The sequence below is a fragment of the Salvelinus fontinalis genome, chromosome 4 (genome assembly GCF_029448725.1).
Source record: "Salvelinus fontinalis isolate EN_2023a chromosome 4, ASM2944872v1, whole genome shotgun sequence".
Classification (NCBI taxonomy): Eukaryota; Metazoa; Chordata; class Actinopteri; order Salmoniformes; family Salmonidae; genus Salvelinus; species Salvelinus fontinalis.
In genome coordinates, this window is record NC_074668.1 from 12,200,963 (window position 1) to 12,225,523 (window position 24,561).

The 24,561-nt window shown below is 46.8% G+C and overlaps 1 protein-coding gene and 1 long non-coding RNA gene across 3 annotated transcripts in view; one reads left to right on the top strand and one right to left on the bottom strand.

Annotated features, from left to right (window-relative positions):
- LOC129853098 (adhesion G-protein coupled receptor V1-like) overlaps positions 1–24,561 on the bottom strand; it is a 236,226-nt gene that overhangs the window by 78,604 nt on the left and 133,061 nt on the right. For both annotated transcript variants that reach the window (XM_055918807.1, XM_055918806.1), the window contains exons 81-83: positions 24,014–24,153; positions 22,867–23,027; positions 22,074–22,174 (exon numbers count right to left, since the gene is read on the bottom strand). In XM_055918807.1, coding sequence (XP_055774782.1) covers positions 22,074–22,174; positions 22,867–23,027; positions 24,014–24,153 — 402 coding nt within the window. The remainder of the gene's footprint in view (positions 1–22,073; positions 22,175–22,866; positions 23,028–24,013; positions 24,154–24,561) is intronic.
- On the top strand, positions 22,016–23,928 carry LOC129853099 (uncharacterized). The gene is made up of 2 exons (XR_008759080.1): positions 22,016–22,104; positions 23,391–23,928. It is a non-coding gene; the product is annotated as an uncharacterized LOC129853099 (long non-coding RNA).

Here is a 24,561-nt window from a genome sequence, read left to right on the forward strand (position 1 = left end):
TACTGAGGTATCAACAAAGAGTAAATCATTAATACTGGTAAACTGAGGTATCAGCAAAGAGTAAATCATCTTAGTAAGAGGCTGTGCCAGGAAGAGCGCTATGTGCAAAAGCCACACAACACCACTGACCCCGTTATTCTGAGTAAACAAACACATCAACCATATCAAGCAAGTGAGTTGACCGTAAGTTTTCCCCCTATCACCTTTCAAAGTTCAGTCTGAAACAGATTTAGGGCCGCTAACGCAGCGGAGTGGAGTGGGCTCTCTGTCAGACAGTCCAGGTGCCCTCGCTTGTTTATCGGGCAACGTGGTGACAGTCTGGGCTTCTGAGATACAGAACGGCTCAACTCCCATGGCCCATAGCTCATAGCATATTTCAACTCATTGCGTGTTAAATGGAAATATAAAGACAAACTTAAACTACTAGGGCAATGAATGATGACTCATTTATCGTGTACACAAAAAAAGTACACAGACAAAATAAATACACTTTAAACGACACAACAGTAAGGTAAAAAAAGAGAGAAATGTTCTATGTAATGATGGTAACCCAGCCTTTCTCAGAACTCCCACGGAAACAAGAATGAGATATCTGAAATGGATTATCCTGCCCACAAACTTAAATAAACACTTGGAACAGTTTGTTTGAAACTAAGAGCCTAAAACCACGACTGTTTATAAAACAGCAGCAACATAATATTTTTGAACATTGTGAACTACTTTATAAAACACAAACTGACTAACTAGTACAAATTTGCAGCACAAGTAGAAGGGTCTATAGATGTGCCACAATAGTAGGATTGTAGGCTACCATTAATCTGGAGGCAAAATAAACACACTCCTGCTTAGGAGAGGTGCTGGCTAGCGGAGTAGAACACGTGTTTAGGAGAGGTGCTGGCTAGCGGAGTAGAACACGTGTTTAGGAGAGGTGCTGGCTAGCGGAGTAGAACACCTGTTTAGGAGAGGTGCTGGCTAGCGGAGTAGAACACGTGTTTAGGAGAGGTGCTGGCTAGCGGAGTAGAACACCTGTTTAGGAGAGGTGCTGGCTAGCGGAGTAGAACACCTGTCTAGGAGAGGTGCTGGCTAGCGGAGTAGAACACCTGTTTAGGAGAGGTGCTGGCTAGCGGAGTAGAACACCTGTTTAGGAGAGGTGCTGGCTAGCGGAGTAGAACACCTGTCTAGGAGAGGTGCTGGCTAGCGGAGTAGAACACGTGTTTAGGAGAGGTGCTGGCTAGCGGAGTAGAACACCTGTCTAGGAGAGGTGCTGGCTAGCGGAGTAGAACACCTGTTTAGGAGAGGTGCTGGCTAGCGGAGTAGAACACCTGTTTAGGAGAGGTGCTGGCTAGCGGAGTAATACACCTGTTTAGGCGAGGTGCTGGCTAGCGGAGTAGAACACCTGTTTAGGAGAGGTGCTGGCTAGCGGAGTAGAACACCTGTTTAGGAGAGGTGCTGGCTAGCGGAGTAGAACACCTGTTTAGGAGAGGTGCTGGCTAGCGGAGTAGAACACCTGTTTAGGTGAGGTGCTGGCTAGCGGTGTAGAACACCTGTTTAGGAGAGGTGCTGGCTAGCGGAGTAGAACACGTGTTTAGGAGAGGTGCTGGCTAGTGGAGTAGAACACCTGTTTAGGAGAGGTGCTGGCTAGCGGAGTAGAACACCTGTTTAGGAGAGGTGCTGGCTAGCGGAGTAGAACACCTGTTTAGGAGAGGTGCTGGCTAGCGGAGTAGAACACCTGTTTAGGAGAGGTGCTGGCTAGCGGAGTAGAACACCTGTTTAGGAGAGCTGCACACAGGGTGTAACGATGAAGACAGCTGGTCTGTGGAAACATTGGTTATTAGGTTATTAAATTACTGCATCTGAGCTACTAGAGTGTTTGGCGGCTCTCCTTTTCTTTACCATTAATCTGATGCCAGATAAGACTTCTGGGAAAAGCTGAGCAAAGCCATACGCTGTCAAGGTCACTGATACAGCTCAAACATCAAAGTAATGCTTAATAGGGTTGAAAACAATTACTGTAACACAACACATACACATCTGTCATGGCAATCTGGCCGATGTAATACAGAACTCTTGGCCTCCAAACTGTCTCTCCACTTTGGAAACATTGAACAATGGGATTCAAACTTCGAACGCCGTAATAATGTATTTATAACGTGGTTTGTGCTGTGGTGAAGACAGCCACAGTCAGTACTGCTGACCCATGGTGGTCAGTCCACGTGGCCGCAGGGCCGTGCTAGTCAGAAGTGGGAGAAAGGCCACACCAGCTTTGTCTGGAAAGAGGGGCAAAGTTCAACGCTGCTGGAGCTTCTGATTTTTGGGGTCACCATCATTGAACAAGCCCCCCTCACTGGTAAAACAAGAGAATGACTTCGTCTGCTGCACCACAGGGGCATAGTCTAACCCACGTGGAGAAGTGGAAACACACTCGAATAACAAAACATACCCTGCCCTGTTTGTTCATCTCAAACACACGCAGCTTAGAGACATAACACACAGCAGTATCCACAAAGCATCTCAGACTACGACTGCTGATCTAGGATCTGTCCATATAATCTTATTAATTATGATCTAAAAGGACATTAGGGAAAGTACTCAGACTATTCTAAAATGGAGTTGAAAAAAAATCTATCTACTCAAAGTACCCCATTATGACAAACCGAAAACAGTTAAAAAAAAAAATATTGCTAATTTATTAAAAATAAAAACATACATTTTCTATGAGACTCGAAATTGAGCTCAGGTGCATCCTTTTTCCATTGATCATCCTTGAGATGTATCTACAATTTGATTGGAATCCACCTGTGGTAAATTCAATTGATTGGACATGATTTGGAAAGGCACACACCTGTCTATAGTTGGCAGTGCAGGTCAGAGCAAAAGCGAAGCCATGAGGTCCAAGGAATTCTCCGTAGAGCTCCAAGACAGGATTGTGTCGAGGCACAGATCTGGGGAAGGGTACCAAAAAATATCTGCAGCATTGAAGGTCCCCAAGAACACAGAGTCCTCCATCATTCTTAAATGAAAGAAGTTTGGAACCATCAAGACTCTTCCTAGAGTTGGCCGCCCACCCAAACTGAGCAATCGGGGAAGAAGCGCCTTGGTCAGGGAGGTGACCAATAACCTGATGGTCACCCTGACAGAGCTCCAAGGTTCCTCTGTGGAGATGGGAGAACCTTCCAGAAGGACAACCATCTCTGCAGCACTCCACCAATTAGTCCTTTATGGTAGAGTGGCCAGACGGAAGCCACTCCTCAGTAAAAGGCACATGACAGCCTGCTTGGAGTTTGCCAAAAGGCACCTAAAGGACTCAGACCATGAGAAACAAGATTCTCTGGTCTGATGAAACCAAGATTGTACTCTTTGGCCTGAATCCCAAGCGTCATGTCTGGAGGAAATCTGGCACCATCCCTACGGTGAAGCATGGTGGTGGCAGCATCATGCTGTGGGGATGTTTTTCAGCGGCAGGGACTGGGAGACTACTCAGGATCAAGGGAAAGATGAACAGAGCAAAGTACAGAGAGATCCTTGATGAAATCCTGCTCCAGGGCACTCAGGACCTCAGACTGGGCTGAATGTTCACCTTCCAACCTGACGGAGTTTGAGAGGATCTGCAGAGAAGAATGGGAGAAACTACCCAAATACAGTTGTACCAAGCTTGTAGCTTCATACCCAAGAAGACTCAAGGCTGTCATCGCTTCCATAGTTGCTTCAACAAAGTACTGAGTAAACGGTCTGAATACTTATGTAAATGTCATATTTCCTTTTTTATATATATACACATTTGAAAACATTTCTAAAAACCTGTTTTTGCTTTGTCATTATGGGGTATTAGGTGTAGATTGATGAGGGGAAAAAAGGAATCTATTTTAAAATAAGGCTGTAGAGTAACTAAATGTAAAAAAGGTCAAGGTGTCTGAATACTTTCTGAATGCACTGTAAGGGCAGCAGATAAGGGCAGCAGATAAGGGCAGCATATGAGGGAAGGAGATAAGGGCAGCAAAGGAGGGCAGCGGAAGGGGGCAGCCAGTGGGAAGAACAGTAAACAGTTGAACTAACAGCTCAAATCAAAACTCAGTGAGTCATTGACAGCAGTTGACCTTGTAACCGAGGGGCTGGCTGGCGAGTGTGCACTGAACTCTGACCTCTCACCTGGGCGACTGGAGAGGCCTACATATAACCTGTCAGACACGGGCTGACCCCAGACAATGAAGTCATGTCTAGCACCTCCGGTGGAAGCAGAATTACACCAGCTGCTGTATTGTGTATGATGTATGGTGTATGGTCTGAAATAATTATTAGTTATTTTTAACACATCTCTCCACTCTTGCTTGCTATGTTTGGCAATGTGTTGCAATAGAAAGACGTGGTTGCAGGTATCTAACTCAGACTTCATATGATCTGTCAAGATTTGGAGAAAAAATAAGAAACCCGCACACTGCTCTTTAATAAGCTTTACGTATCAACCTCAAGGCCTTCGTCAGGGCAGTTATGAAGTGTGAACCATTTTGGGGATGTTCCTCTGTGTAAAGGAGAATAGTGTGATTAGACATGGTAGTAGGTCCCTCCGTGATAAGACGTGTACAATGTTATCAGGTTTGGGTAAGTAGGAGGGTATTGTACAATGTTATCAGGTTTGGGTAGTTAGGATGGTATGGTACAATGTTATCAGGTTTGGGTAGGTAGGAGGGTATGGTACAATGTTATCAGGTTTGGGTAGGTAGGAGGGTATGGTACAATGTTATCAGGTTTGGGTAGGTAGGAGGGTATGGTACAATGTTATCAGGTTTGGGTAGGTAGGAGGGTATGGTACAATGTTATCAGGTTTGGGTAGGTAGGATGGTATGGTACAATGTTATCAGGTTTGGGTAGGTAGGTAGGAGGGTATGGTTCAATGTTATCAGGTTTGAGTAGGTAGAGGTTATGGTACAATGTTATCAGGTTTGGGTAGGTAGGAGGGTATGGTACAATGTTATCAGGTTTGGGTAGGTAGGAGGGTATGGTACAATGTTATCAGGTTTGGGTAGGTAGGAGGGTATGGTACAATGTTATCAGGTTTGGGTAGGTAGGAGGGTATGGTACAATGTTATCAGGTTTGGGTAGGTAGGATGGTATGGTACAATGTTATCAGGTTTGGGTAGGTAGGACGGTATGGTTCAATGTTATCAGGTTTGGGTAGGTAGGAGGGTATGGTACAATGTTATCAGGTTTGGGTAGGTAGGATGGTATGGTACAATGTTATCAGGTTTGAGTAGGTAGGAGGGTATGGTACAATGTTATCAGGTTTGGGTAGGTAGGAGGGTATGGTACAATGTTATCAGGTTTGGGTAGGTAGGATGGTATGGTACAATGTTATCAGGTTTGGGTAGGTGGGTAGGAGGGTATGGTTCAATATTATCAGGTTTGAGTAGGTAGAGGTTATGGTACAATGTTATCAGGTTTGGGTAGGTAGGAGGGTATGGTACAATGTTATCAGGTTTGGGTAGGTAGGAGGGTATGGTACAATGTTATCAGGTTTGGGTAGGTAGGAGGGTATGGTACAATGTTATCAGGTTTGGGTAGGTAGGATGGTATGGTACAATGTTATCAGGTTTGGGTAGGTAGGTAGGAGGGTATGGTTCAATGTTATCAGGTTTGAGTAGGTAGGAGGGTATGGTTCAATGTTGTCAGGTTTAAGTAGGTAGGAGGGTATGGTACAATGTTATCAGGTTTGGGTAGGTAGGATGGTATGGTTCAATGTTGTCAGGTTTGAGTAGGTAGGACGGTATGGTTCAATGTTGTCAGGTTTGAGTAGGTAGGAGGGTATGGTACAATGCAATCAGGTTTGGGTAGGTAGGTAGGAGGGTATGGTACAATGTTATCAGGTTTGGGTAGGTAGGAGGGTATGGTACAATGTTATCAGGTTTGGGTAGGTAGGAGGGTATGTTACAATGCAATCAGGTTTGGGTAGGTAGGATGGTATGGTTCAATGTTGTCAGGTTTGAGTAGGTAGGAGGGTATGGTTCAATGCAATCAGGTTTGGGTAGGTAGGAGGGTATGGTTCAATGTTGTCAGGTTTGAGTAGGTAGGAGGGTATGGTACAATGCAATCAGGTTTGGGTAGGTAGGTAGGAGGGTATGGTACAATGTTATCAGGTTTGGGTAGGTAGGAGGGTATGGTACAATGTTATCAGGTTTGGGTAGTGTAGTAACCTGGTATATTTATGTTTACCAATAGATGGCAGTATTGACTCAAGACGGGGGTTTGCTACCGGCTATCCGTAGCTATTTCCTATGTCTGCCTATTTAACTATGATTAAGAAAGCTTCAGGTAGGTTTAAGCCAGGTGCATAAGATGATGTAAATCTAAGTTACAATTAAATACTAAACCGTATGTAAGTCTCATGAGTCGTAATTCTAAGAAGCCTTTAAGGATAATACATATTTGGCGATGAGGATAACTATGGAAAACTGCGTTGGATTTTTTTTGCGGAGTGTTTAACGGAGTGTTTGGCGTGCGACGCGGGAGGTGAGACTCAAGTGAACGGGGGAAGATTCTGAAGGATTGATTCCCTGGATACGGGTAGGACAAATTATTGACTGTGTGAGGGGAGAAAGAATCGGAAAAGATGGCTTTGGCAACAATAGGCTCGCTACCACCATTTGATCCTAAAAATCAGGAATGGGAGGAGTACTGTGAAATAATGGAACATTTCTTTGCTGCTAATGAAATAACTGATGCCGCTAAACAGAAATCCATACTCATAAGCGTTGTCGGTGCACAGACGTACAGCTTAATGAGAAACCTGTTGAGCCCAGATAAACCAGGAGAAAAGTCATTCATAGATTTAGTCGAGTTATTAAAAAATCACTTCAAACCCAGTGAAATAGTACAAAGATTCAAGTTTGATTCACGCATGAGAAAAACCTATCGAATCAGTGGGGGAATATGTGGCTGAGTTGAGAACTAGCATTGGACTGTAACTATGGGAATACATTATCGCAAATGCTACGCGATCGGCTGGTGTGTGGGATTAATGATGACAGGATACAAATACGATTGTTATCAGAGCCTAATCTCACGTTTGAGAATGCACTCAAACTGGCCCAGGCCATGGAGTCCGCAAATAGAAATGCACTGGATTTGCAGGCAAGGGGCGCAACTGCGTGTCACACAGTAAAAGAGAGCAGCACTGAGCGCGTAGAATTTCAAAGAACAGAAAGCCGTGGTGCAGCAGCCAATAGAGACTGTTATCGTTGCAAAGGCAAACACGCAGCGTTTGACTGTAAATTTAAACACGAAAAGTGTTATGCATGTGGGATAATAGGGAGGGCGTGCCGCACATTGCGAGGGTGTGCCGCAATAAAAAAAAGCCACGGGCTGCAGAAAAGAGGACGGACAGAAAACCGAATACCTCCGGACGCTCTAGCTACCGCTCTAATCAAGTGATAGAAAGTGAAAGTGAGTGCGCAGACGCAGAGCAAGCATTCTCAATGTACAGTGTACAGGGGGCGAATATGAAGAAGGTGGAGCCTTTCATTGTGGAAATGGGAATAAATGGATTGAAGGTACCGTTTGAACTAGACACAGGATGTAGTGTCACTCTGATGAACAGGTCCCAATTCTATAGGAAGTGGAAAACCGTTGAAGTGCCTAAACTGAGAGACACCCGCATTAAACTCAAAACGTACACAGGGGAGAAGATCACTGTGATTGGAGTTGCTGATGTTCAAGTGGAATATCATGGACAAAAGAAAAATCTGCCTCTCTTAGTAGTGGAAGGTACTGGCCCCAGCTTACTAGGAAGAGGGTGGTTGGAGGAAATAAAATTGAACTGGGATGAAATCAAACATGTCACCACAGAGACATTAACACTACAGCAGGTGCTTTCAAAGCATGAGGGTGTTTTCAAAGAGGAGCTAGGGACATTAAAAGGGGTCCAAGCTACCATTCATGTTGCTGCTGATGCTACTCCCAGATTCTATAGGCCAAGATCAGTTCCATATGCCATGAAGCCTAAAGTTGATGTGGAAATTGACAGACTCTTAGCAGAGGATATAATTGTACCTGTCAAGTTTTCTGAGTGGGCAGCACCAGTTGTTCCCATACTAAAACCAGATGGTTCAATCAGATTATGCGGTGACTACAAGCTGACTGTAAATAGAGTTTCCTCTCTGGAGCAATACCCGATACCCAAAGTTGAGGATTTGCTTTCAACGTTAACCGGAGGGCAACAGTTTACAAAACTGGACATGAGTCACGCATATCAGCAAGTGCTAATGGATAAAGCTTCACAGAAGTACTTGACCATAAACACCCACAGAGGGATGTTTAGCTATAAACGCTTGCCTTTCGGGGTGTCTTCTGCACCAGCTATCTTCCAAAGAATAGCAGTTTACCTCGACGACATTCTTGTCACGGGAGTCACGAAGGAGGAACATCTCAGAAACTTAGGTGAAGTTTTGAGGAGGATGGAGGACGCCGGTCTCCGGCTGAAGAGGAGCAAATGTACACTGTTAGCTGATGAAGTGCAGTACCTAGGTCACAAGGTGGATGCCAAGGGGTTACACACTGTCAAAGCTAAAGTGAGGGCTGTTGTGGAAGCTCCAGCTCCGACAAACGTTACAGAGCTGAAAGCCTATCTAGGCTTACTGAACTATTACAATCGCTTCCTCCCGAACCTCTCTACCCTCTTAGCTCCTCTACATCAACTGTTAAGGAAGGATGTGGCCTGGAAATGGTCAGAAAGACAGGAAGAAGCTTTTGCAAAGTCAAAGGTGTTACTGCAATCAGCTGAAGTGCTAGTGCACTACTCATCAGACAGAGATCTCATTCTATCGTGTGATGCCTCATCGTATGGTGTGGGGGCGGTGCTATCCCACCGGATGGAGAATGGTGCAGAGAAACCTATCAGGTTCATGTCAAGACCGTAGTCGCCAGCGGAGAAAAAGTACTCTCAGCTGGACAAGGAAGGACTGGCTGTCATATTCGGAATACAGAGATTCCACAAGTACTTGTACGGGAGAACATTCACTATTGTGACAGATCAGCCTCTGATCTCTGTTCCATGAACAAAAGCCAGTACCACAAATGGTCTCTCCAAGAGTTCAACGTTGGAATGTGTGGCTCAGGGCCTACGAATACAGAATCATTTACAAACCAGGTAGATACCATGGGAATGCTGATGCTCTGAGTAGGCTGCCCGTTCTAGAAATCATCATTCAGGAAGAAAAAAATGACCAGGTTTTGATGATCGACGTGTTGGATGATGCACCGGTGAACACAGCACAAATCAGGCAATGGACTTCAAAGGATGTGACGTTATCACAAGTGCATGAATTTATCCTGAAAGGATGGCCTACAGTGACAGAGCCTCAGATCATGCCTTACTACACTCGCCGCTTGGCATTGAGTGTTCGAGGTGGATGTGTTCTGTGGGGTTCCAGAGTAGTTATCCCACCACAAGGGCGGGGGTTGCTACTGAAGTTGTTGCATCAGTCACATCCAGGTATGTCGAGAATGAAAGGCCTAGCGAGGTCATATGTCTGGTGGCCAAAGATGGACCACAATGTGGAAAATGAGGTTAGCCGGTGTGAAGATTGTCAGAGTAACAGGAAGTCACCCCCCACCGCGCCATTACATCCTTGGGAATGGACAGAAAAACCATGGACACGATTACATGTGGACTACGCTGGACCTTTCCTAGGGCAAATGTTCCTTGTGCTGATTGATTCTCATTCAAAGTGGATGGATGTTTACCCCATGAACACGTCAACATCGTACGCTACGATTGAGAAGTTGAGACAAAGCTTCAGTGTTATGGGATTGCCTCAAATGTTGGTTAGTGACAATGCTACTTGTTTTACAAGCACTGAATTCACAAGTTTCATGAAACAAAATGGTATTCAGCATGTAACGTCGGCCCCTTTTCACCCATCTTCAAACGGATTAGCAGAACGTGCAGTTCAGACCTTGAAGGAGGGGATGAGGAAGATGCAAGGGCCCAGCATTGAAACAAAGGTGTCAAGATTCTTGTTTAGCTACAGGATTACTCCTCAAGCTACGACTGGGTTGTCAGCTGCAGAAATGTTGATGTCAAGGAGGTTAAGGTCAACCTTGGATCTCATCAGACCAGACCTGAAAATGAAAATACAACAAAAGCAATGTAATCAAAAATGTAATCATGACACCCGAGCCAAACTCAGAAGTTTCTCACCTGGAGATGATGTCTATACACGAAACTATGGGTTTGGTCCTAAATGGATTCCAGCTACCAATGAGGATTGCTCAGGACCAGTATCTTATACTGTGATTATCGGAAGTGGACAAAGACTAAGGAGACACGTGGATCAGATCCGAGCTCGAATTCCAGTTCCCTCCGGAGATCTGGATCAATTCTTCAACGAGCAGGACAGGACATTGGAACGTTCCCCAGAGTTGCAGTTGGACAAACCACCTGAGACCAACAATGCTCAACTTCCTGAGACCACCAGTCCTGGACGACCTCCTCCTGTGAAGTCTCCACAAAAGGACTTTGTTTCACCATCAAGGGGTGAAGATCTGGTGGCACCAGCTACACCACCTCTGAGACGCTCTATTAGAGAGAGACGTCCGCCAGACTTTTTCAGATCCTAAAGGAGATCATTTTTGAAAAGATGTAAATAAGAATATAGCATAGCTCAGGAATTAAATTGGGTTATTAGCTTTACTTAATGTAGTAACCTGGTATATTTATGTTTACCAATAGATGGCAGTATTGACTCAAGACGGGGGTTTGCTACCCACTATCCGTAGCTATTTCCTATGTCTGCCTATTTAACTATGATTAAGAAAGCTTCAGGTAGTTTAAGCCAGGTGCATAAGATGATGTAAATCTAAGTTACAATTAAATACTAAACCGTATGTAAGTCTCATGAGTCGTAATTCTAAGAAGCCTTTAAGGATACTACAGGTAGGTAGGATGGTATGGTACAATGTTATCAGGTTTGGGTAGGTAGGATGGTATGGTACAATGTTATCAGGTTTGGGTAGGTAGGAGGGTATGGTTCAATGTTATCAGGTTTGGGTAGGTAGGAGGGTATGGTACAATGTTATCAGGTTTGGGTAGGTACGTAGGATGGTATGGTACAATGTTATCAGGTTTGGGTAGGTACGTAGGATGGTATGGTACAATGTTATCAGATTTGGGTAGGTAGGAGGGTATGGTACAATGTTATCAGGTTTGGGTAGGTAGGTAGGAGGGTATGGTTCAATGTTGTCAGGTTTGGGTAGGAAGGAGGGTGTGGTTCAATGTTATCAGGTTTGGGTAGGTAGGAGGGTATGGTACAATGTTATCAGGTTTGGGTAGGTAGGAGGGTATGGTACAATGTTATCAGGTTTGGGTAGGTAGGAGGGTATGGTACAATGTTATCAGGTTTGGGTAGGTAGGAGGGTATGGTACAATGTTATCAGGTTTGGGTAGGTAGGAGGGTATGGTACAATGTTATCAGGTTTAAGTAGGTAGGAGGGTATGGTACAATGCAATCAGGTTTGGGTAGGTAGGTAGGAGGGTATGGTACAATGCTATCAGGTTTGGGTAGGTAGGAGGGTATGGTACAATGTTATCAGGTTTGAGTAGGTAGGATGGTATGGTTCAATGTTATCAGGTTTGGGTAGGTAGGAGGGTATGGTACAATGTTGTCAGGTTTGGGTAGGTAGGAAGGCATTTTACAATGTTATCAGGTTTGGGTAGGAAGGTAGGAGGGTATGGTACAATGTTATCAGGTTTGGTAGGTAGGAGGGTATGGTTCAATGTTATCAGGTTTGGGTAGGTAGGAAGGTATTTTACAATGTTATCAGGTTTGGGTAGGAAGGTAGGAGGGTATGGTACAATGTTATCAGGTTTGGGTAGGTAGGAAGGTATGGTACAATGTTATCAGGTTTGGGTAGATAGGAAGGTATGGTTCAATGTTATCAGGTTTAAGTAGGTAGGAGGGTATGGTACAATGTTATCAGGTTTGGGTAGGTAGGAGGGTATGGTACAATGTTATTAGGTTTGAGTAGGTAGGAGGGTATGGTTCAATGTTATCAGGTTTGGGTAGGTAGGAGGGTATGGTTAATATAGAGGTAGAGAGGGTTGCTGCAATCGCCTCAGGAAGGGAACTGAGTTCATCAGCAGTGGAGACACTAATGACTCACAGGATGTCACAGTGTGTCACTTCCTCTTTCTAATGTGCTCTCTGCTGTGGGTAGCTGTGAGCTGAAGGAGACTTTCAGGGTGGGTCCATACCTGTGGGGCCCTGACAGCCCTGCTTAGCCCAGCAAAAAGAGCACAGACTGACTGATGGACAGATCATAGAACTAGAGTCCTCCCAGTCACCCTGACAACACCGGAGAGAGAGAGAGAGAGAGAGAAAAAGCGAGAGAGAAAAGAGAAAAAGAGAGAGAGAGAGAGAGAGATGGAGGGTGGGTGGGTGGGTGGGTGGGTGGGAGGGAGGGGGGGGAGAAGAGAGAGAGAGAGAGTGGGAGGGAGGGAGAGAAGAGAGAAAAGAGAGAGAGCTAGAACGCTTTCATATTTTTCTGGCACCATGGGTACGAGTCAGTTCACGTAGTCGCAGGTCTGTACTAGTCAGATGTGGGAGAAAAGCCAGCCTCCTGCCGCTGTTTGCAGAGCAATGTCTGGAAAAAGGGGGAAAGTTCAAGGCTGCTTGTTGCTTCTGTTTTTGGGGTCACCATCTTTGAACAAGCTCTCCTCTTCAGTAAAACAAGAAATATGAGAATGACCTCGTCTGCTGGGCCAGAGGGGGCAGAGTCTAACCCACGATGAAAGGTGCAAACACACTGGGAAACATCCTCCACCCTCCACCCTGTCCTCTCCTCACCTCCACCCTGTCCTCTCCTTACCTCCACCCTGTCCTCTCCTCACCTCCACCCTGTCCTCTCCGCACCTCCACCCTGTCCTCTCACCTAAACCCTGTCCTCTCCTCACCTCCACCCTCTCCTCACCTCCCCTCCACCCTGTCCTCTCCTCACCTCCCCTCCACCCTGTCCTCTCCTCACCTCCCCTCCACCCTGTCCTCTCCTCACCTCCCCTCCACCCTGTCCTCTCCTCATCTCCACCCTGTTCTCTCCTCATCTCCACCCTGTTCTCTCCTCAACTCCGCCCTGTCTTCTCCTCAACTCCGCCCTGTCTTCTCCTCAACTCCGCCCTGTCCTCTCCTCAACTCCGCCCTCTCCTCAACTCCGCCCTGTCCTCAACTCCGCCCTGTCCTCAACTCCGCCCTGTCCTCACCTCCGCCCTGTCCTCACCTCCGCCCTGTCCTCTCCTCCACCCTGTCCTCTCCTCCACCCTGTCCTCTCCTCCACCCTGTCCTCTCCTCCACCCTGTCCTCTCCTCCACTTTGTCCTCACCTCCTTCCTCTCCTCTCCTCACCTCCACCCTGTCCTCTCCTCACCTCCACCCTGTCCTCTCCTCACCTCCACCCTGTCCTCTCCTCACCTCCACCCTGTCCTCTCCTCCACCCTGTCCTCTCCTCCACCCTGTCCTCTCCTCCACCCTGTCCTCACCTCCACCCTGTCCTCACCTCCACCCTGTCCTCACCTCCACCCTGTCCTCTCCTCCACTCTGTCCTCTCCTCCACTCTCTCCTCCTTCCTCTCCTCTCCTCACCTCCATCCTGTCTTCACCTCCATCCTGTCTTCACCTCCATCCTGTCTTCACCTCCATCCTGTCCTCTCCTCCACCCTCCCCTTTCCTGGCATGGTGTCATTAGGTAGGGATTAGCAGAGAGGTGAAGAGCATCCCTCCACTACAAACTGTAGTGTGGAGTAGCACTGAGCACCCATCATCATCAGTTCATGTCTACTATCAAGTGGGACCAACTCCAAATAAAAGACAGCCTTTTCTACGGCTCCCGAGTGGCGCAGCGGTCTAAGGCACTGCATCTCAGTGCTTGAGGAGTCACTACAGATTGGGAGTCCCATAGGGCGGCGCACAATTTGCCCAGCGTCGTCTGGGTTTGGCCGGTGTAGGCCGTCATTGTAAATTAGAATTTGTTCTTAACTGACTTGCCTGGTAAAATAAAGTTAAATAAAGTTAAATAAAAATAGGTTTCAAGGAGCAAATCAGCCAAGGATCCAGTTAAACTCATGGCACACACCCAGATCAGATGGGGACTTTTTCATGCTGAGAAATTAAGGGGAAATAGAACAATGGCTAAAGTATAGTTGGAGATTCCAGCACTGACACACAGGTCAAACACAAGCTGAAGTTGAATCATTTAACACATGAAACTGAATGAATATAAAGAGAACCCCCCCCCCCCCCCCCCCCCCCCCCCCCGAAAAATAAACTGTCTGCAGTAGCGGGAGATTCTAGCATTAACCCACCGGGTTGCATACAACAGGGTGACTCAATTATTCTCTGGGGAGGGGGGTGGGGTTATGGGAATAGAGCAGTGAGTGCCAGCATCTCTTCCTCTCCCCTGACTTTCTTACACCCTCCGGACTGGCCTCTGACAATAACACAGGCCTTGTGAGGAGGCTCTGACGTCACAAGCCTGCTTATTGATTTACTGTGGCCAGCGTAATGAGAAGCAGACCCTATGTGTCACTGCTATGAGCACAATGTTCTCCTTAAGACAACAAAGTAAAGAGTCATGAACCCGCTGTTAAGCAACTACCTTGCCCCCCCCCCCCCCCCTCTCTCTCTCCCTCCAGAATAGATACAACGGTCTGTTGGATCGCTCCAGATGGAAATTCTTAAAGCAGAGTTGCTGTGGAAGTGCACATTGCTGGACAGGATATCCTGTATTACTCACATCTATGATCACCTAAACACCTCCTGACCGTAAGGATAAACATCAGTGTGTGTCAACAGAAAGCAGAATACCACCAAAAATGTCACATAGGAAGACAAAACTTAAAATCAGTGGCCTTAAGTAGTCCTGAGTGGTGCAGCGGTCTAAGGCACCGCATCTCAGTGCTAGAGGCGTCACTACAGATCCTGGTTTGATCCCGGGCTGTATCACAAATGGCCGTGATCAGGAGCCCCATAGGCGGCGCAGAATTGCCCCAGTGTCGTCCGGGTTAGGGGCGGGTTTGGCCGACATTGTAAAATAAGAATTCGTTATTAACTGACTTGCCTAGTTAAATAAAGGTTAAATAAAGAAAAAATGGAAGGACAGTCAACAAGCACAGCACTTACACAAATGACTGATGATTGGCTGAGAGAAATTGATGATAAAAAGATTGTGGGGGCTGTCTTGTTAGACTTCAGTGCAGCTTTAGACATTATCGATCATAGTCTGCTGCTGGAAAAACGTGTATTATGGGTCAAAATCAGCTGCATTAAGTAAAGTAAGTACTGCAGTGCATCTCCTCATGGACTGCACCAGATTTGCCAGTTCTTGCTATGAGATGTTACCCCACTCTTCCACCAGGCACCTGCAAGTTCCCAGACATTTCTGGGGGGAATGGCCCTAGCCCTCACCCTCCGATTCAACAGGTCCCAGACGTGCTCAATGGGATTGGCTCTTCACTGGCCATGGCAGAACACTGACATTCCTGTCTTGCAGGAAATCACACACAGAACGAGCAGTATGGCTGGTGGCATTGTTATGCTGGAGGGTCATGTCAGGATGAGCCGGCAGGAAGGGTACCACATGAGGGAGGAGGATGTCTTCCCTGTAAAGCACAGCATTGAGATTGCCTGCAATGACCACAAGCTCAGTCCGATGATTCTGTGACAACGCCCCTGACCATGACGGACCCTCCACCTCCAAATCGATCCCGCTCCAGAGTACAGGCCTCGGCGTAACGCTCATTCCTTCGCCAATAAACGCGAATCCGACCATCACCCCTGGTGAGACAAAACCGCGACTCGTCAGTAAAAACTTTTTTCCAGTCCGAAGACAATCTGCTGTCCGTCCTGCCTCCCTGTAGCGCTGTCTTAGGCGTCACACAGTACCGACATTGCAATTTATTGCCCTGGCCACATCTGCAGTCCTCATGCCTCCTTGCAGCATGCCTAAGGCACGTTCACGCAGATGAGCAGGGACCCTAAGCATCCTTCTTTTGGTGTTTTTCAGTCAGTAGAAAGGCCTCTTTAGTGTCCTAAGTTTTCATAACTGTGACCTTAATTGCCTACCGTCTGTAAGCTGTTAGTGTCTTAACGACCGTTCCTCAGGTGCATGTTCATTAATAGTTTATGTTTAATTTAACAAGCATGGGTAACAGTGTTTAAACCCTTTACAATGAAGATCTGTGAAGATAATTTTCATGAATTTTCTTTGAAAGACAGGGTCCTGAAAAAGGGTTGTTTCTTTTTTTGCTGAGTTTATTAATAATATGCATGTCAATCTCTACTGGCTCAAAGTGGAGGAGAGATTGACTTCATCACTACTTGCATTTATGAGAGGTATTAACATGTTGAATGCACTGAGCTGTCTGTCTAAACTACTGTCATACAGCACGGACACCCATGCATACCCCACAAGACATGCCACAAAAGTTCTCTTCACAGTCCCCAAGTCCAGAACAGACTATGGGAGGCGCACAGTACTACATAGAGCCATGACAACATGGAACTCTATTCCACATCAAGTAACTGATGCAAGCAGTAAAATTTGATTTATAAAACAGATTAAAAACACCTTATGGAACAGCGGGGACCGTAAAGCAACACAGACACATGCATACACACACACAATAACATACACACTATACACACACATACACATGGATTTAGTACTGTAGATGTGTGGTAGTGGTGGAGTAGGGGCCTGAGGGCACACAGTGTGTTGTGAAATCTCTGAATGTATTGTAATGTTTATAAAATTGTATACAATTCCTTAATTTTGCTGGACCACAGGAAGAGACAGCAGCTAATGGGGATCCATAATAAATACAAATACTTAGGTGCCCTAAACACTGAGTAGACACAAGAGAAACATATGAATATGAATTTGATGACACCCGACCGTGATTGGGAGTCCCACAGGGTGGCGCACAATTGGCCCAGCGTTGGCCAGGGTAGGCCGTCATTGTAAATAAGAATTTATTCTTAATAACTGACTTGCCTAATTAATTAAAGGTTATATTAAAATAAAAAAAATACAATTTGTCTTGTCCAGGAGGCAGAACTGAGCTATTTCAGGTCAAAATTGTAAAAATCTATGAAACCAAAAATGTATTTAAGGTTAGGCTTTATACACTGCTCAAAAAAATTAAGGGAACACTTAAACAACACGTGAAATTTATTGTCAATCAGTGTTGCTTCCTAAGTGGACAGTTTGATTTCACAGAAGTGTGATTGACTTGGAGTTACATTGTGTTGTTTAAGTGTTCCCTTTATTTTTTTGAGCAGTGTAGTTAGCAGTATGCTTAAGCTTAGGGTTAGGTTTAAAATCCGATGTTATGACTTTGTGGCTGTGCCAGCTAGTGACCACTCTGCAGAGCTGCCTCCAGTACAAGATTGCTAACCTTCACATTTGAACGTAAGCTCATGAAGTATGTTTTGTTGGGAAAAACAAGTCTGCATGTGCATCAGTGTGTGTGTGTGTGTGTGTGTGTGTGTGTGTGTGTGTGTGTGTGTGTGTGCAAGCGTGCTTGCATGCACGTAACTCGCATAGAGACAGGATGACACACACACACACACACTGTAAGCTACAGCACTGTCCTTTATGGCAGCCCCTCTCCTCTGATTACCCTGGGTAAATGTGCGTTATTGCCGCTCGTATGAAGAGCCCTAACATGGTTGACACACATGCAGTGCCGGGTAAATTTCCACTCTGCACAATCTTCAGTTGTCTTGCTGAGGGGAGGGCTTGTCAGTTTGTAGCATCGGGTGTCTGTCACCCCCCTGGTCAACCGGATATCATGACCCAAATATTAAACACCCCAAATAATGGCCACAAAGCAGACGGACAGAAAGAGAGAGAGAGAGAGAGACAGAGTGGAGAGCTAAAGGGGGAGAGAGAGAGAGAGAGAGATTAAACTCACCAAAGGTGAGCGTGCGAGGCGTGTGTGTGATTTATTTTAGAATGCATTGTTTTTAATTATAATGACCCAACTGAAGCCGGGTGAGCGGGTTGTCCGCTTTGACGCCTCGATCAATTATCGCTGGCGCTGTTGTCACACAAAACAAAACAAATATTGTCATTATTCACTTTTTCTGGAGCTCATTTCAACTGGAAGAGGTAGCTAAGGGTTGAGTCTTTACCATACATGCTACATTAGACCAATTCACCCACTTATGGAAACAACATAGCGATCAGCAAAGATGATTAGAGATATGGACTATCCTGCTAGCATACAGTCACTGCTCTGCCTGTCCCTTCCTTTCCACCCGCCGTGCTCTGCCTGCTCCACACGCCCGCCTCTGGTGAGTTTTTCACTGGAGAGTCTCTAGTCAAATGTTAAGGTACTCGTGTCTCAGCCAGAGGCTTCGTGTAGACCTCCTCACACCTCCAAATCAAAGTCAGGCGAATCAGTGCCCAGAGGACTGCACACATCTTCAAATGATGAGAATGAGAGAGGGGGCTGAGAATGAGAGAGGGGGCTGAGAATGAGAGAGGGGGAAGAGAATGAGAGAGGAGCTGAGAATGAGAGAGGGGGAAGAGAATGAGAGAGGGGCTGAAAGAGAGGGGACTAAGAATGAGAGGGGGTGAGAATGAGAGGGGGTGAGAATGAGAGGGGGTGAGAATGAGAGGGGGTGAGAATGAGAGGGGGTGAGAATGAGAGGGGGTGAGAATGAGAGGGGAGGCTGAGAATGAGAGGGGGTGAGAATGAGAGGGGAGGCTGAGAATGAGAGAGGAGGCTGAGAATGAGAGCGGGGGTTGAGAATGAGAGCGGGGGTTGAGAATGAGAGAGGGGGCTGAGAATGAGAGAGGGGGCTGAGAATGAGAGAGGGGGCTGAGAATGAGAGAGGGGGGCTAAGAATGAGAGGGGGGGGCTAAGAATGAGAGGGGGGGAGCTAAGAATGAGAGGGGGTGGCTAAGAATGAGAGGGGGGGGGGCTAAGAATGAGAGGGGGGGGGCTAAGAATGAGAGGGGGGGGCTAAGAATGAGAGGGGGGGGCTAAGAATGAGAGAGGAGCAGAGAATGAGAGAGGAGCAGAGAATGAGAGAGGAGCAGAGAATGAGAGAGGGGGCTGAGAATGAGAGAGGGGGCTGAGAATGAGAGAGGGGCTGAGAATGAGAGAGGGGCTGAGAATGAGAGAGGGGCTGAGAATGAGAGAGGGGCTGAGAATGAGAGAGGGGCTGAGAATGAGAGAGGGGCTGAGAAAGAGAGGGGGGGTTGAGAATGACAGAGATAATCTGAGAATGACAGAGATAATCTGAGAATGAGAGATAAACTGAGAATGAGAAAGGGGCTGAGAGAGAGGGGGCTAAGAATGAGAGAGGGGGTGAGAATGAGAGAGGGGGCTGAGAATGAGAGAGAGGGCTGAGAATGAGAGAGGGGGCTGAGAATGAGAAAGGGGGTGAGAATGAGAGAGGGGGGTGAGAATGAGAGAAGAGATGAGAATGAGAGAGGAGCGGAGAATGAGAGAGGGGGCTGAGAATGAGAGAGGGGGCTGAGAATGAGAGAGGGGGCTGAGAATGAGAGAGGGGGCTGAGAATGAGAGAGGGGGCTGAGAATGAGAGAGGGGGCTAAGAATGAGAGGGGGGGCTAAGAATGAGAGGGGGGGCTAAGAATGAGAGAGGGGGCTGAAAATGAGAGAAGAGCTGAGAATGAGAGAAGAGCTGAGAATGAGAGAGGAGCAGAGAATGAGAGAGGGGGCTGAGAAAGAGAGAGGGGCTCAGAATGACAAGAGATAATCTGAGAATGACAGAGATAATCTGAGAATGAGAACGGGGCTGAGAGAGAGGGGGCTAAGAATGAGAGAGGGGGCTGAGAATGAGAGAGGGGGCTGAGAATGAGAGAGGGGGCTGAAAATGAGAGAGGGGGCTGAAAATGAGAGAGGGGGGTGAAAATGAGAAAGGGGGTGAGAATGAGAGAAGAGATGAGAATGAGAGAGGAGCGGAGAATGAGAGAGGGGGCTGAGAATGACAGAGATAATCTGAGAATGACAGAGATAATCTGAGAATGAGAAAGGGGCTGAGAGAAAGGGGGCTAAGAATGAGAGAGAGGGCTGAGAATGAGAGAGAGGGCTGAGAATGAGAGAGGGGGCTGAAAATGAGAAAGGGGGTGAGAATGAGAGAAGAGATGAGAATGAGAGAGGAGCGGAGAATGAGAGAGGGGGCTGAGAATGAGAGAGGGGCTGAGAAAGAGAGGGGGGCTGAGAATGACAGAGATAATCTGAGAATGACAGAGATAATCTGAGAATGAGAGATAAACTAAGAATGAGAGAAACTGAGAATGAGAGAGGAGCTGAGAATGAGAGAGGGGGCTGAGAATGAGAGAGGGGCTGAGAATGAGAGAGGGGGGAAAATGAGAGAGGGGGTGAGGAGGGGGTGAGAATGAGAGAGGGGGTGAGAATGAGAGAGGGGATGAGAATGAGAGAGGGGGGTGAGAATGAGAGTGGAGCTGAGAATGAGAGAGGGGGTGAGAATGAGCGAGGGGGGTGAGAATGAGCGAGGGGGGTGAGAATGAGCGAGGGGTGAGAATGAGTGAGGGGGGTGAGAGGGATAATAAAAAGGTGGAGGAAGGTGCTTACTGCTGCTGGAGGAGGGAAAATAAATGTCCCAATCAATTTCCCAGGCCCAGAGGGTTGAGTCAGTGAGTCATTACACAGAGGGAGATGCTCCTCTGGTCGGCCTGATACCACAGAGTCTGGATCAACAGCTGGTGCCTTAGAGACCTTCTAAAGAGGATGAGCCCTCAACCCTGACCCCTAACCCCTGGCCATCTGCCAGCAGCATAGGACAAGTATGTATATGTGTATAGGTGATGGGATTGTACAGTGGAGCAACTGCTGCATTTTGGGTTTCAATCCTATTGGTGCATGAAGTTGGATGAACAGAAGTGCTGTGGTGGTGTTCTATTCCAAGAGATTCAACCTCATTTAACCCTTCGACTGTGTCAAAGTTCAAACACACAGTGTCATAGAACTCTAGGTCAAACTCTACACTGCTAGTTATAGGAAGATGTGGGGTTGATACTTCACCCAGGCCTTGACCAGAAGGCCAAACACTCCCCTACACATACCTACCTACCAGGGTCTACCCGGGTCCACCAAGGTCTACACGGGTCCACACTGGTCCACCAGGTTCTACCCGGTTTTACCAGGGTCTACGTAGGTCTACCTGGTTTTACCAGGGTCTACGTAGGTCTACCTGGTTTTACCGGGGCCTACCCGGGTCTTAACGTACAATACAGTATGTGACAAGGACAGGACGGAATTTTCCATCCAAAACCTTTCAGGTTCAGGGGCTCCACTTGGCAATAAAAGTGGCGTGACCAGGGTGTTTGGCCCCATGAAGAACCAGGTTTAGTAGAGGTCTGTGTTTGTCTATCAGGCACTGGGGACCAGTGGAAAATTCCCACTCCCACTCACAGGTCTGAAGGATCTGAGACACTCCTCCACGGTAGCCCCCCACCGGCCACATTTCTCTTTCACCGCCCTAACGGTTAACGGCAGCCGTGGTTTTTATGGGAAAGGGCCCAGGGGGATTGTTTTGTTGTCAGGGCTAACAGCCTCGTCCGTAAGGTTGTGATGGCTACATTTGTTGGTGTCTGTCCAGCCCTATGCACAATTCTTAGAAAACATCTGGTGACATCTGTAGCACCTGTTAGGGGGGGGGGGGGTACATGTGCGTGTGGTGTGTGTGTGTGGGGGGGGGGGGGGGGGTACGTGTGTGTGTGTGTGTGTGTGTGTGTTTGAGTAGAGTGACTGCTGACCTACATGGCAAGGCAAATTGATCTGAAGAGAGATGGATGCTTCTATCACTGGTTTCAAAGGTTTCTCAGCAGTCTAAATCTTCCCACACGGTCAGAATGTGCTAATCAGCTCACTAAGACCCTGACAGAGTCAATAAAAAGGCCAGGGAAACGAGTGATGTTTGTACCACTCAAAAGTCAAATGGCTAGTATGCTTGCATGAGAACATCGATCTGGACCGGGGAAGACATGTCGGTGTTGTGTGGAGATTCAGAGATGGGACAATACGGGGGGGTCTTCATACCTGTGTCCCAAGGCAGCCTACCATCATGTGGGTGAGCAATTTGGCAGCAAACATGGGGAAGCGAGAACACAGCAGGTGGGATACGATGGCCAAGACGAAAGCTGAGGATCAGACCAAAAAGAAATGCTTTGTCATTCCATGTCAACCATAAAAACCCATGTTTTATACTTGGATCAAAATGCTTGTAGTAAGACCATCTAAAACCGAGTGGGAGGGGATTGTAGGACGGGAAGAGGCCTGAGCGACATCCAAAAGGAACAACAGTGATGAGGCAGACAGAATGGAGACATGGAGAGCGAGAGAGAATGGAGAAATGAAAGGAAAAAGACTGAGGAAACAGAGGGAGATACACATATACAGAAGAGAGAGAGATAAAAAGACAGAGGGAGATTCACATATACAGAAGAGAGAGAGAGATAAAAAGACAGAGGGAGATACACATATACAGAAGAGAGAGAGAGATAAAAAGACAGAGGGAGATTCACATATAGAGAAGAGAGAGAGAGAGATAAAAAGACAGAGGGAGATACACATATACAGAAGAGAGAGAGAGAGATAAAAAGACAGAGGGAGATACACATATACAGAAGAGAGAGAGAGATAAAAAGACAGAGGGAGATTCACATATACAGAAGAGAGAGATAGATAAAAAGACAGAGGGAGATACACATATACAGAAGAGAGAGATAAAAAGAGAGCGAGAAACAAAGAAAGATGGATGTAGTAGAAACGAGGACTGGAGGCTAAACTAGGTGAACTGAATACCTAAAGAGACTCTTCATCCATACTGTACCTGAGATGCAGATGAAGCCTGAGGCGTAGAAGGCCTCGTTGTAGGAGGCCAGGGAAGCCATCTGGGCGTGGGCCGTGTACACAGACAGGTGGGAGCATGCACACTCCACATAGTTCCCACTGTCATCCACTACCCTGCAGAACTGCCCGTCTGACAGCCAGCTAGAGGAGAGGGAGAGAGAGAGATAATACAGGAAGTAGTCAGCCTTAGGCAGGAAGTTCATATGAAGTTCTGATTGGAAGATCCAGCTGTGTAGTGTCTCTGCTTGATTGGTTGCTCCAATGTGTCCACTCTCAGATACGTTAGGGAACTCAGATCATTTCAAAGGGTGACATGTATGACAAGATAAGAGGATAGAACTCATATTTTTTCCTTATGAAAATGAAGTTAATTTACTTTGTGCCTGACAGACAAGACTGATTGTCCTAGTCATGACTGCAAAGTCCATGCCAAACTTTAATAGATCTGCTATCAGTGCAGTGAGACAAGGAGGAAGTTGAACAGGCCTCTCTTTTCCCCCTCAGGATGACGTTATCAACGCTGTCGTCTGCTTGGTTATCTGGGAGATGGATTGTTGAGACCGCTGCTCCACGGGCCAAACCAAACGGGAGAAATCTGCTTCCTATTACAGGCTGTTCAGCCAAGAGTCCCACTCCGGTCCTCCTCCGGAATGTTCTTTCTAACACACTTCTGAGGGGCGGGAATGTTTGGGAACTTGGAGCAGAACAAACTGAACCCTCACAGACATCACAGAGCAGTCTAGGCCAGCCCAGAGAGGGATTGAGGGAGGCCAATTCATCTATATCCAAAGAAAGAGGTCATGGCTGGATAGAACCTGATCCCTGAACTCTGACCTCCCTGCTAGAGGCTGACCTGAAGAGTGAGGTTCACACCTACAGAGCAGACTTGAGAAGAAGGGGGAGGACCCTTTAACTCACCTAAGTGATTGTGTCCTACAGTCATTTCACTCACACACCACATTATTACATGGGTTCAAGTTCAGATGCAACAGAAATTAAGAGAATATATGTTTTGGGGAATTAATAAAAAACATAGAATGTGTGATTAAGAATGCTCTGTTTGTTGTGCTAGAGCTACATAGTACTATGTGAAGTAAAGTAACTGGGTATAGGAGTGGGGGTCGTACCTCTCAACAGCCTGGCTCCACAGAAGGCACAGAGACTGACCAGGTTTGACCCTCAACCCGGGGGTGTGGATACGGTAGACCACCTCGTTACCCTCAGTCAGGGGTCGTGACCCTCGGCCCTGCAGGCTGGCAGAGAACACCTACACAACCAGAGAAATACCATGACAGTACAGAGTGGGATGGAGCTGGCCCGAAACACGGATCTGAGGTCAACTTTGTGCTTTTCCTATTATTGTTCAACTAAGGATTGGGGAGGGGTAAATTGATCCTAGATCTGTGTCTACGGTTGCTATGGACAAACACTATAGGTCTTTATAGCTGTAAAGCCCTAGTGGCAGAGACCTGGCACAGAGCTTCGGTGGAACAACACTGCCCCCTGCTGTTTACACCAAGCACTAAGGTTCTATTCAGGAATACATTGTCAACTGTAATACCACGTATTCTCCTGTAACTTGATATGTATTTACCTTTATTTTACCAGATAAACGGACTGAATGAGAGAAAAAAAATGATTTTTACAATAATGATTTCGGGAAGAATTGCAGAGG